Source organism: Protomyctophum parallelum (genome assembly GCF_964188405.1).
Source record: "Protomyctophum parallelum genome assembly, chromosome: 14".
NCBI classification, from domain to species: Eukaryota; Metazoa; Chordata; class Actinopteri; order Myctophiformes; family Myctophidae; genus Protomyctophum; species Protomyctophum parallelum.
The window spans coordinates 47,999,335-48,013,609 of record NC_139709.1 but is presented as its reverse complement, the minus strand read 5'-3'; the positions used below and the strand labels follow the sequence as shown (position 1 = coordinate 48,013,609).

General features: G+C 43.0%; 2 protein-coding genes across 2 annotated transcripts in view; one reads left to right on the top strand and one right to left on the bottom strand.

Moving 5' to 3' along the window:
- Positions 1-14,275, top strand: part of dusp28 (dual specificity phosphatase 28) — a 224,840-nt gene that overhangs the window by 139,511 nt on the left and 71,054 nt on the right. The window lies entirely within an intron of this gene.
- Positions 4,884-14,275, bottom strand: part of LOC310870380 (carboxyl-terminal PDZ ligand of neuronal nitric oxide synthase protein-like) — a gene marked incomplete at both ends in the record, with an annotated part of 54,355 nt that continues 44,963 nt past the window's right edge. Inside the window, 2 exons of the mRNA XM_083781570.1 lie at positions 4,884-5,410; positions 9,348-9,516. Of these exons, the coding sequence (XP_083637696.1) occupies positions 4,884-5,410; positions 9,348-9,516 (696 nt within the window). The remainder of the gene's footprint in view (positions 5,411-9,347; positions 9,517-14,275) is intronic.

Here is a 14,275-nt window from a genome sequence, read left to right as displayed (position 1 = left end):
AATGAAGCAAGAGAAAGAGAGGGTGCCGTTAACAAGGTTGATGAAAAAGAAAGAAAGAGCTAAACTAAGTGAGGTAAACGAAAGGAGGAAAATAAAGGAAGAGAGAGGAGGAGGAGATTTATTGATTTTGGAATGAACTCAAATAGCTCTCCCCAATACAGTGATTTAAAGAGTTGGCCAGCAGCCAGGGCTGGAGGAGCAGTTTGACCCATTCAAATATCGCAGCTGTCGGGTGGAAACCTTGTATGTCCAAAATCTTTCAGTTTTTATTACTTGATAGCCGATATACAAGCTCACGGCACGTCGCAATGCAACACGTCGTGAGCATGTATAGATCAGCTATTTACACTACTTTTGTGCGACACTTGTATGACAAAGTATGACATTCACTTACAAAATAATTAATGTTGAAATAATGGAGATATGAGGTTTCTGCCAGACAGCAAACATTGAGCTTTGGTGTCGCTACCGTGGGCAGACCGCAGCACAGGGACCACACGAGTCATGGCTATTATACAAGTCCTTCATATTCATGTGTTTTCAAACCCATTCTGACCTGAGATCAGATTCATACGAGGTTTCCGCCGGACACACACTGGTCTGATGAACCCATTCTGACCTGAGATCAGATTTTAAAAAAAATCAGTCGTTCTTCGATTTTTCAAAAATAGCAGACCTACAAGCTCGTATCGCGCCACTCGGTGGCGCGATATGAGCTTGTAGATCTGCTATTTTTAAATAGCTAAAGCATAACATGATGCTGACACCAAAATGGGTGCCCGGTCAGAATGGGTTAAACCCTTAATACTTTGTTAACTTGACCTTTGGCTCGGTACATGGTCTGCTCTTTTTCCCTGTACAAACTGCAAAACCTCTTTGCTGAAAATAGCCGATCTACAAAGCTCACAACAACAGCGTTGTGAACTTTTAGATTGGCTATACAGTACATTTGTCATATTTATTAAGGGGTTTAAGTGGTAAACATAACACCGCGTGTATGTGGGTTTCTACGGTATAAGAATGGTGGGCTCGAAAAGGTTGCAAGGTGCTCTAAAGCGGCCTCTTTCCTGCCTCTTCGGTCCTGTTGAGAGTTCCAAAAAGCTGAAGCATAACAGCATAATAACACAACACTGAACAGTCCAGCATCAAGAGCACTCTGTGACCAGCAGTGAACACAGATAAGACAGGATAGCAGCAACGGGCCACGGGACCACTACAGCAGCGCTTCCCAACATGTTTTGGATCAGGGGCCAAACTTGAAAATCAAAGTGTTATTTGCGGCCGTGTTTTTATTTGAATGATCAAATCATTCGATCGAGTTCCAGCTTGGAATGTAACTAACGTAATGTAGAGACTACTGTACTATACGTTAAGTTCTTATTTGTCTTTTACATTTATTTTTCAAGGTTTTAAAGAAAAGAATACCATGACTTTCTTTTTTTTTTTTTTTTTTTACATATGTTTTTTTTTTTTAATTTATTTTATTTTATCAATAGTCTTAGTATTTTTATTTGGGGGCCCACTGGCAATATCCTCATGGCCCACAGGTTGGGAATCGCTGCACTACATTGTTATAACACTTCATGAGGCACAGCTACGCATCCAGAGAAAGAATGTTCTGATGTAATGTTCATATAAAACGATAAGTAACAGTATACTAACAGTATCCATAAAATCCATGCTTGATATTTCATGTTTTGGATCACATTAATCAGTCATATTAGAAAAAAAAGACAGTTACACTGCATTGAAAAAGCAAAGCAAATGAGAGTGAGAAAATACAAGCTCATTTTGAACCCATTGTTTCAGTACAGTTTACAGAACAGTGTCACAGTAGGCAGAACTAGGCACGCATAAACAGCACGTCACGCCATGATGTTCACACGCAATACTTGTTAGCACAGGCTTATCGAGCCCACTATCGAGCATTTTCTATTATTTTGTGGAAAGAGAAAATAAATTCTGAACAGAACCAGTATCTTTTACTGGGGCCTTCAAATACAGTACTTTTCTAACAGACGGAAGCCAACTTTTTACCAATAAAATAATATTAAAGATGGAGTGCCATGATTTCCACCCTAAAACATGATCATCAGGTCTTATCATCTTGTTATAAAAGGAGGAAAAAGTTTTTCAAAAAAAGTGTACAGTATGTGTTAAAATGTCGTTTTTATGTGGTCACCCCCAGCAGTTCATTAAAGGGACACTTCACCCTTTTTGCAAAAAAATATATGTTAATGACGTTTAGAAGCTTTAGATCACTTTCCTGGGGGTATTTATGTGTGTAATATGTGGTTTTAGTTATTTTAGATTGTAGCAGTGAGCCTGTTGTCTCTGATGTCATGGACACTGGTCTCACTACCTTCCTGGACTACAATTCCCATAATTCTTCGGTGCACTGCTCCTCCTTGCGGATAGGGGGAGAGCTGTCTTACTGAGACAACATGTAGTCCAGGAAGGAAGTGAGCCCAGTGTCCATGACATCAGAGACAACAGGCTCACTGCTACAATCTAAAATATCTAAAACCACATATTACACACATAAAGACCCCCAGGAAAGTGTTCTAAAGCTTCTAAACGTCATTAACATATATTTTTTTGCAAAAAGGGTGAAGTGTCCCTTTAAGTATGCCTGGTGGGTTAGGGTTACCTGAACTTAAGCCGCACCCACAGCTGTAGTTGTATGATAAAAGGGGAGGGGTTAGGGGAGGGTGTCTAATGAAGTACTGTCACCTCATAGACACATGAAAAACTGGAAAAATAAAAATAAAAATTGGCACTCCATCTTTAAAGAAACTGTTGACTGGTTAATGTGTGTACCGTCACTTTATTTTTTTTAAATATATTTTTTATCCCACGATTTTGTAACCCATTTTTCACCCCTGTGTCAATCATCTAATGTGATCCTGGGCTCTACACACCCTCCGCCAACCTAGTCCCCATATATGGGGGACATGGGGAGAGCAACCTAGTCCCCATATATGGGGGACAAGGGGAGAGCAACGGACTTGAAGTTGAACTCATGCTTCCTTCATGCCTGAGTGTCCAAGTTGCTCCTTTACACCTGACAGGGGGGAGTTTCCCTGGTTGGACGTAGCGCGTGGAAGGAACACGTTATTCCAACCAGTTCCATTCCCTTCCATCAGGCGCCCCGGCTGGCCAGGGGGAGGCAGTGTAGTGACCAGGATTACGTCACTTTAAAGGTTAGTTTTGTTTGGTGCTGGTTGGCAGGTATCAATACACTTTTAGACCAACATGTTTGTGCCAGCATTACATTTATTTCTTGATCGCCTCTTATCTTGATTGTTTAAATATGACGTCATGGGCCGCTGTGCTCAATAACAGGCTTGATAAGGCCAAAGCTTATTGATAACGGGTACTCAATAAGCTTGTTATGGGCATCGGTTATCGAGCTCCATCCCTAGTTAGGACACCATAAAGACTTGAGGACCATCCACACCAAGGACCATAACCTGTAACTATAAAGACAATATGGGATTGGGAACCGATCGGCAAAAAAGGTGAAAACAGCGCCCCCTGCTGTTTTTGTTTCCGCCTTGGAATTTGCCTCTGGGGGGGCGGGGCCACCACCCAATAGAATGTGGATGACAGGATGTTGGCCCTCCTCTTCCGGGGGAGGAGGTTGATTACTGTAGGTTCCTACTAACAACAAATCTAACCCATTCTGACCTGAGATCAGATTCATATACGAGGTTTCCACTGGACACACACTGGTCTGATGAACCCATTCTGACCTGAGATCAGATTCTAGAAATGTCAGTCGCTCTTCGATTTTTCAAAAATAGCAGACCTACAAGCTTGTATCGCGACACTCGGTGGCGCGATATGAGCTTGTAGATCTGCTATTTTTCAATAGCTAAAGCATGACATGGTGCTGACACCAAAATGGGTGCCCGTTCAGAATGGGTTAAGTGTTGTAAACGGAGTCGTGGACAGATTCAGCTGTGGAGCTCTGAATCTGCCTTGAGAGATTACTATAAAGATAACTATCACGATAACAATGTGACCATCCACACCGATGAACCATAACCATCTGTAAGCATGTTTAATGTTTTTTTTTTTAAAGAATGGGTTTGAAGAAGTGATCCTAACAATATAGTTCACCACTGCCCTAGTCGTTGATGTGCTGTGGACCCCATTTGAGTTAGAAATTGTAAAAACAATTATTAGTAATACAAGGATGTAAGTAGGAGAGACTTGTTGTAAGTATCGGCTCAGAAGATGTGTGTCTCAGCCCCAAGTACGTATACTGCACGACTTACTTACCACCGTGCTACTCATGCGCTGAGTCAACGATGCTCGGAATTGAACGCCGAACCTTGCGGTCCAAAGGTGAGTGCTCTATTGATTAAGCTACACATACAAAACACAAGGGTGACTCTGTCTGTACCATTATGTGTGTGTGTGTGTGTCACACTATTCCAGCAACACAGACACAGTGTAAACAAGCCCAACACAACAGTTGAGCATGGCACCAAAATTCCACGAGAAAGAAAGCAAATTGACCAAACTATCGTAGGACATACTTACAGTATATGGACATGTGAGCTGCTTATAGCAGAGCGTGAAATAACACAGTGTTCCTTCTATCTCGCAGGCTGTTCGGTTTAACCACTTAAACACTCTGTACTTAGTACTTAGTTGGACATGAGTTGCCTCTGTACTTGGTCCGCTCTTTTTCACCCACTCTACACCAAAACCAAAAATAGGAGATCCACAACCTCACAGTGATTTGCAATGCAACGCAATGTGAGTGTCTAGATCGGCTATTTTTGGCCAACGTTTCCCCATGCCTGGAATAGGGATGCTATAGGGGCTCAAATGGTTACATGTGGGGCACTGCGTGGCAGCGGTCGGCGCCGCTACACGGCCATCTCGTCCCCTAGGCTGTCCGAGGGGCTGTCAGCGTTCAGCACGTTAAAGAGGCGAGCGGCGGCGCCCTCCGGGCCCCCCGGCCCCTCGCCCCGGCCCCAGCTGTCCCGGTCGTCGCTCTCGTCCGTGTTGGATTCGTATTCCGAGCCGATGCCCGACTCCCTGAAGCGCAGCAGCTCCAGTGCGCCCAGGACCTGCTCCCCCAGCGGTGAGCTCTCACCCGGGGGGCCTCCTCCTCCGTCACCGGGGGTCTCCCCCAGGTCGCCGACGCCGCGATCCCGGGTCTCCAGCAGCCGGGAGGAGGTGAAGCGGAAACACTCAAGTCGCACCGCACCGCCGCTGATCCCCAGCGAGCTGGCGTCCATCGTCGCCACGGCGCCAGGAGAGCGGGGCCCGGAGACGGCGGCGGAGGCCCAGGGGCCGTTGGTGGTCGTCGCCCGGGGTTGGAGCGCGTCACAGAGCACGTGCGGGGGCTTGGCTCGGAAGGTGATCTCTAGGAGGCTGTCCATGGATCCCACTGAAACACAGGAAGAGAGAGAGAGAGAGAGTGAGGAGGAGAACGAGAGCATGGCCCTGAAAGATCAACATGCATCAGAAGAATGGAGGACAAGAGGAGAGGAAGAGGACAGAAACTTTTCACAGCACTGAATCTGAACTTTCACACGTTAACCCATTCTGACCTGAGATCAGATTCTAAAAATGTCTATTACATCCTGACAGTTTCATTATTAACCCATTCTGACCTGAGATCAGATTCTAAAAGTGTCTTCGATTTTTCAAAAATAGCAGACCTACAAGCTCGTATCGCGCCACTCGGTGGCGCGATATGAGCTTGTAGATCTGCTATTTTTCAATAGCTAAAGCATAACATGATGCTGACACCAAAATGGGTGCCCGGTCAGAATGGGTTAAAAAAAAAAAAAAAGTTGGATTGGATTGGATTTTTTTTATTTGAATCCTGAAAAGTAACAGTTTTCCACCCGACAGTGACGATCTACAGTACTAATAATACAGGAGCGGTATTGAAGTCACTGTACTGCACAAAAAGAGAGATGAGCCATAAGGCAAAGCTCTCAATATAACTGTCTATCTTGATTCCTACTGTCCTACAGTATAGTGATAAAGTATGGGTCATGACCGAAAGAATAAGATAGTGGATACAAGCGGCCCAAATGAGTTTTCTACATAGTTTGAGTCAAGCAGTGGATCATTAACAAAGGGCCTGTCACGGCAGATATATATGATGGATGTGATAAGTGCATGACGAACACAAAGCCACAGCGTTCTTTTCAGCAGCTGACTTAACGGAGAACGAGAAATCAGCGTTAACAAGCATGAAAATCATGTCCTAATGGGGGTTCTTCCACACTAGTTTCAAAATACAATGAGGTGAAGACACATCTTATGAAGTAGTTATTATTATAATTTTTTTTCCAATGGGAGACAAATACAAACAGTATATTGAAATCAAATCCTCCCATTGCAGAGGAAGAAGGCTTAGAATGTGTACTGTGACCTTATCTTCTTTAACCCATTCTGAACGGGCACCCATTTTGGTGTCAGCATCATGTTATGCTTTAGCTATTGAAAAATAGCAGATCTACAAGCTCATATCGCGCCACCGAGTGGCGCGATACGAGCTTGTAGGTCTGCTATTTTTTTTAAATCGAAGAACGACTGACATTTCTAGAATCTGATCTCAGGTCAGAATGGGTTCATCAGACCAGTGTGTGTCCGGCGGAAACCTCGTATGAATCTGATCTCAGGTCAGAATGGGTTAAATATACAGTACAGTAGACAAGTAATTCCCAAACCAGTTGTCTTCAAAACCTCACCCCAATCACTGTGATTATCTGAGACGTGCGGAGGGAGTGCTTGTGCTTGAGAGCCTCAAACACAGGGCATTGAATGAACCAAATCGCACACACAGTCTCAATGCTTGTATTCAAAATAATACTGGTCTATGTTCCTGGACCACACATTGGGAAGGTCTATAAGGCATGTATCTTGTAACACGTACAAAAAGTTTGGCTGAAGTAATACGCAATTACCTGCATGAAAGTGGTCACTAAGTATCCAATGTACGTTTTCTGATGAGAAACACAGTGTTTAAGAGGGGAGTTCAGGGGGAGAGAGGTGCGAGCATACAAGATAGGAGGTTAGAGCGAGGCAGCGCTGACATATCTGCTGATGCGCTGGTGTCACACTTTGATAATTCATGACCTGGTGACAGAACACTAGCCACCATGCTCCAAAGAGAGCACAGTCCTCTGAGAGGGTGACCATGACATGAAAAGAGGGCCATGGCGAGAGGGTTGAAAAATAAATGGGAGAGATGCAAAAGGAAGGTAGCCTGGGTTCCAGCCTGATTCCGTTCCGTGGATTTGTTTTGTCACTCGCTACTCAATCTGGCCAGCAGGCAGCAGACTTGCATTTCATAACGTCAACCAGTACGGTCATCGGCCAGCGCCAAAAAAAATATGGCCAATTCGAGACTAAACCTACGGTAAAAAGTAAACATTACTTTTATTCAGTAGTCCACTGTCAGTAGTCAGTAGTACAAAAAAACTGACGGCTGTGTGGGGTGAGTTTAGTGAATGATAAGACTACCTGTCAGTGGGGAGTGTTGGGAGGAGGAGTAGGACTAATGCCCTATATTTGGGGTCCTAAGGATGAATACAATATGAATATCAACATCTTAAAGGTTTTATGACATTCATTTTTATTTCTTTTTCTTTTTTCTTTTAGGTTTTATGACCTCAATTACACCCAAAAAACCTGAACTTTGAACATTCAGTGGATTTTCTGTGGTCTGAAGTTTTCTTTGGGGTTTTTTGGGCCTTTTGAGCTACAATGAAAACAGGCAACACAGTGAAACAGTGACATCTGCTGGCAAATCCCATTGACATATATGGGATTTGCAGTAAGTGATGTCACTTACTGCCGGCAAATCAGAGCACCTGTTTGAGCCAGAAAACCCCAGATCACAGAAAATCTACTGAATGTTAAAAGTTCATGTTTTTTGGGTGCAATTGAGATTAGAAAACCTAAAAAAAACAAGAACAATTCCAAAACCTTTTATCAAAATATGACCCCCCCAGTCAAAAAACACTTTGTTTGAAATAGACGTACTTCTAAGGTGTGATTTGGGGTCCTACGGGTGAATACAATATGAATATCAACATCTTAAAACCAAAATGTTGAATTGTGGGTTTGAACTCACATGCCCTTTTGATGAAATCAAAAGGGGGGGGGGGGGGGGGTAACTACCTGTCAGTGGGGAGTGTTGGCTCGGAGGAGGAGTAGGACTAAGGTCCTATACGTCCTCACTGGGGGGTACTACCTGTGAGTGGAGAGTGTTGGCTGATGAATGAATATCAACATCCTAATTCATCCTAATACTGGGGGGAGATAGGACCCTTTCCTACCTTGGAGATAGGACCCTTTCCTACCTTGGAGATAGGACCCTTTCCTACCTTGGAGATAGGACCCTTTCCAGACTGAGTAGCGAGTGACAAAACAAATCCACGGAACACAGCGAATCAGGCTGGAAGGAACCCAGGCTACAAGAAAGGGGAGGGGATTAAAATACACAGGAAGGTCGATAGACAAATCGATGGAGCGGTGCCCTGTAGGCCAGGTGTAGGCAATCAATGCTTATAGGTGTCAAGTTGCGTTCATGTGACACCTCAGCTATGGCTGCGCCCAGCGCACCCCTCTGTGGATTTGTCTATACGAACACAATTTTCTCGTGTTCGAGGCAGGGAATCCCGGCGGGGAGAATAATGACTACATTTGGGAATAAAAAGGGGTTAAAAAATAATATAAAATAAAACAGAGGAAGGTATGATTATAGGATGGTAAATAGAGAAGGTGTTTTTTTTGTGGCTTTCGCCTTTATTTTATATTTTTTATGGAGGGACAGACAGTAGGCTGACAGGAAATGGGGAGAGAGATGGGGGGGAAGACATGCAGTAAAGGCCGTCGGGATCGGGAGTTGAACCCGCGGCACACTGCCAGACTGGATTACCAGCCAAGGTGCCTGGACCATTGAGCCATGGCCCAGGCCAGTACCCAAGATTACAGCTTAGGCAATTGGCACCAGGTGAAAAAAGGGTTACAAAATCGTGGGATATAAATTTTGAAATTAAAACACAGCGACGCAAGAGGATGAAAATCTGCAGGTCTGAACGGGATGATTTACTTTCAACCTGGGTTCCCTATTTTTGGGCATGTCATTTTCTTTAACACGAAATTGATCACGATTAGTCTCACGATTAGTCTCATAATACACTAAACTTTAGTGTATTATGAGACTAATCGTGATCATTTTCGTTTAGTGACTAAACCCTGTACCACACTACAATTACCATACTACAGTACAAAACGATAATGGTGATAATGATTTGAAGTTGCATTGCCCAACCCTATAGCGTAAAAGAAGAATAACTCACTGGACTTCAGCGGGCCGGTGGCTTTGAGCTCCAGCTCTTGAATCTGTTTGACCAGCAGGGAGATGTGCTGCAGCAGGTCTGTGTTCTGCTGCAGCAGCCTTTGCACCCGCGCCTGAGCGTCCGTCCGCGCACACAGCTCCACCGACAGCTGCTCCTGAAGCACACGCACCTGCAGAGGCAGGAACAACGCACGCACGCACACACACACACACACACACACGGCAATGACGGTGACATTTAGATATGATTAAAGCTCTCTCCTCTTCTCCCACATTCGATAAGGACAGAATCGTTACAGCCATTATCTTGCCAGAGGAGGATCTGCTAAATATGGAACAGAAAGTTGAAAGTTGGAACGCAGAGCTCATTAGCTCCGTGAAATCCCTTTAGAATCCTACCATGACACCCCTGACATTAGCCATTGTCTTTCTCCATAAGCTCTGCATTGCAATGGAATGTGTAGCAGAGTGCCTCAGAGCCTCCAGCCTGCTGAGCCAGGTAAACCATCCCGGGGCACGTGAAAAATTCACATTTACGTGTGTCTTGAGTCTTGACTGTCTCCTACCCGGGATACAGTACCAGGTTACAGAGCTTTTTACCTGAAGACCAAAATCCATGCTGTGTGTCCCTTTTGAGCTGGCAGCAGCAGTCTGCAGTGGTATATACATTTACTCAAGTACTGTAGGCTACTTAAGTAACATTTTGAGGTATTTTTTACTTTACCTGACTATTTCCAATTTGCAATACTTCTACTTCAAAGTTTAGTTACTAGTTACTTTGTAGATTTTGATTATTAAGATTATTACGAAACGTACATTAGCCACTTCATCCACCCGTAGATCCATGCCCTACCCGTTGTACCCGTGTCAGAGTACCCGTTCCACCCATCTTTCTCTGTCCCTTTTATGCCCATTATGGAGATTTATGTATCTGTCTCTCTGTGTCCCTTTATTCCTATATATATGGAGTTCTGTGCCAGGCCAGGCATGCCCAGATATGAAGTGTTGTGATGTCAGAACAGGCCAGCTCCATATATGGAGATATAGCGGGTGATCAGGTCTTTTTCTACATTGCACTATTGATACTTTTACTTAAAGTAAAGAATGTGAGTACTTTTTCCACCACTGGCAGTTTTCCATGCATTTCTATGGTAAAGACGCAGCTAAGCTATCTGTGCTAATAACACGGATAAAAACATTTGAGCACAGCAATGGTTGATCGGTTTGAACGGTGTGGGTGTTAATATTAGCACTGCGCTACAGCGCTCCTCAGCTCAAAAGACATCGTCAGTGGACACAGCAATATCTCCCCCAGACAAAGGGGAATTCCCCTTTACTTTAGGCTAGTTAGTAGTAGTTAAGATGTTTGGCTACAGTGTCCCTTACCGCGCAAGAGACTGGTGTTTGAATCTCGGCTGTTACACAGGCACAGACCAAGTCGCCTCTGTGCGAAATGCCTAGATATCAGTAAAATTTGCGGGAGGCCTCAGTCATTTCTAAAGCTGATTCTCAACGTCAGATCCAGAGACCACCAGGGGTCCAAAAGGACCATTAGTTAAATAAACACTGAGGATTGTACAGTGATTTTATAGATTGGGGTGCCAGAGATGAAAACTTGTATATCAAATGTCCGTGACCTAATGCACAGTAATTGCTGCTAGGTGGAAACATCATATTTCCAGTGACTGCTAAATAGCAAACCATTTTGAGCTTGTAGATCGGCTATTTTTTTGCTACTGACATTGTAGTATGACGAAGTAGGGCATTCATTTATGAATTTCTTCCCGACAGCAGCAATATCAAACTGCGGGTCCTTGGAATGAAAAACATTGAGAATCATTGTTCCAAAACTCAAAGTGAAAAAGGCATGACGAAGTAAAGCCTCAGCGTTCTTGTATACAGCAGACCCAGAAATAGTTCCGTTCTTCATTAGTGGCAACAAGCATGAAAATCATGTCCTATGGGGGTTTCTTCAGCGCTGGTTTCAAAATACATTTTGGTGTACTAAGTCGATTTATACTTTAATCACAAGTTTGTGCTTTTATTTCACATTTATTTCCTTGAATTCCCACGCAGTACCTATTGTGTCACTAGGACTACAAATTACAAATTTAAGTTGGCGATTAATTGTCCCACGAATAAAGGCGAGTAACAATTTCATTGTGTTTTTTGCATTGAACAATAGAAAGTTTATATAACTTATATACAAAGAAATCACTGACACATATATATATTTTTTAGATAGCGAAATAGTTGATCTTCAAGCTTACAACACGTCACTTTCGTGATATTGTAAGTTGTAAGCTTGTAGATCTGCTATTTCTATTTTTGAAAAATGTTAGAAAATGTATGGGCATTTTTAACATGGAAACGATTGACGATTATGCGAAAACAATTACGATTAGGTGATTATGTAATAATTGTGATAGGCCTATGTGTCACTAAATAATAGCTACATTGAATCCACTGTAACATAATAAGTCCCTTTCCCTAGCCTGATTGTCAGACTCTGAGAGCTTCCAACCAGTGCGCTCAGTCGAGTGGGCTGGAAACCAGGCTACCCTTTCCCCCCAATAGTAAGGGTTTTGGCTACAAGGTTTCTGCTCAATGTCAACATTTTCCACAGCTGAGTTTATGGAGTGAATTTAGTGCCGTTATTATTCGTACTCGTGTTTCATAACTTGTATTTATTTTGTGCACCACAAAACATTAACTCGACGTGTTTCATGATTTGTAGATTTCTTTTGTGCAACACAAAAAATAAAGTCACGTGTTTTTCATAACTTGTATGTTTTTTGTGCACCACAAAAATATAATTCATATTATTTTACGAATTGTAAAAATGCAAATCCTGTTTTACAAATCAAAGATTTCTACAAATATCAAAGTGTGGATCATAAATAAATAACACAAGTTGCACATTTCTACAAATATCAAAATGTGGATCACAAATTAAAAACACAAGTTGCAAAGTTACAGAATTACAAACTGTGGGTGTTACAAATTTCAAAGTGTCTTAGCTGTGAGTTCTCTGGCTGTGACTTGTCAGAGTTACGAATGGTTGGAAATACGAATCTGAAGTTACGAATCTCTAGAACCTCATTGGCTAGCGTATTGGACCAATCAGGGGATGTAGAGTGTTGAGTGTCCAATGTCCATGCAGTACCTGTGCTGAGGCTGCCTGGGCCTGCTGCTCCTGTTGCTCCAGTTGCTTCTGGAGCAGATGGACCTGGTGCTCCGAAGAGCAGGGCGCGTCTCTAGCCGGCCGACCCGACACCGAGGCACCCAGGATGGGGGAGCTGAGCAGCAGGGACCGCTCATAGGGCGTCTGGGGGGAGTGATGTACAAAACAAGGAATAAACTAAGAGATTGTGTATAATATATTAAATATCATCGCTGTGGGGCAGAAAACTCCTATTTCCATATTCTTTATTTTTGTATTTGTTTGTTTTTTTGTAAATGAATAGCTATACTTGATCATACTAGTGTGTCACACAAAAGTAGCAGATCTACAAGCTCAAAATGTGTCGCGTTTAAATTAGAATCCTGAAAGCTATAACAATTTTTAACATGATGAGGTTTCCACCGAATGACAATGTTAATGCAAAAGTGACACTTAAAGAGATGGTTTTGGTGCTCTCACTGCACGCACGCACACACACACACACACACACACACACACACACACACACACACACACACACACACACACACACACACACACACACCGGTGTGAAGTGGGGGGTGCTCTTATCATCATACATCATCTCATTCCGGCCAATCACAATTTGCGTCTTCACTTTTCTGCCCTGACCAAAAGAAAATGTACTCCATGTATTTCCAAGCTTAGTCCAAATCTTTCAGGAGAAATTGAAGATCTACATTTTGTTGTGACCTTTTTTGAATGGTGAGTACAAAGTAACTAAACCTTTCAAATGATTGTAGAGGAGTAAAAAGTACAATGTTTGCCTCAGAGTCGTAGTGGGGTACAAGTTTAAAGTCTTGGGGGAAAAAAGGAAACACAGCAGCACAGAGTAAATATAATTAATTACACTTTCCACAACTGAATCCAGGCCAACAGCATCATTATCATTCAATCAGACATCAGTGACAGGATATAGTTAGGGGCTGTATAGGCGTGCAGCTTTCAGTGGAAACTCAATCAATGCAGCTAGAACCCATAGAGGTATGGATTGATGTCAGGTGGCTCAGCTGTTCAGTGATTATAGCAGATACAATTAACTTGGAGTGTTGTTGTGGGTAGTAATAAGGAATAAGGCTTATCTGTCCTATGAGAGATGGGACATATATTGGTTTGGTTTTATTGCTCGTTGCAATATTGGTGTTAGCTAAATACAACAGATGTTGTGCTTGGTCTCACACAAGGGCCTATCTGGCTGGTGAAAAAACACCTGCGGTCTCCGGGGCTAATGAATTGATGCCGTATTAGGAAGAGACAGTTCATATGAATGGCCTGTAGTCTTGCTGTTTCCCCCCTGCAGGTGTCAGAACCAATAACGCTCTATTCAAGCGCAAGGGTTTTTCATTACCTTAACCCATTCTGATCTGAGATCAGATTAAAAAAATGTCAGTCGTTCTTCGATTTTTTTCAAAAATAGCAGACCTACAAGCTCGTATCGCGCCACTCGGTGGCGCGATATGAGCTTGTAGATCTGCTATTTTTCAATAGCTAAAGCACGACATGATGCCAACACCAAAATGGGTGCCCGGTCAGAATGGGTTAATAAGCATTGGCATAAACACTTTGTATTTTCAATCGCTAGTTCAAATATATTATATTAGTTTAATAAATTATGTTCCCGTTCATTTTAAAAATGAATGATAAAGTAGGGTATGTTTCTAGGCTTTCTACTGGTTCTACTGAGTGAAGTTCAGCCGCCGTCGCTGCGGTTTCAGCCAATAGAATTC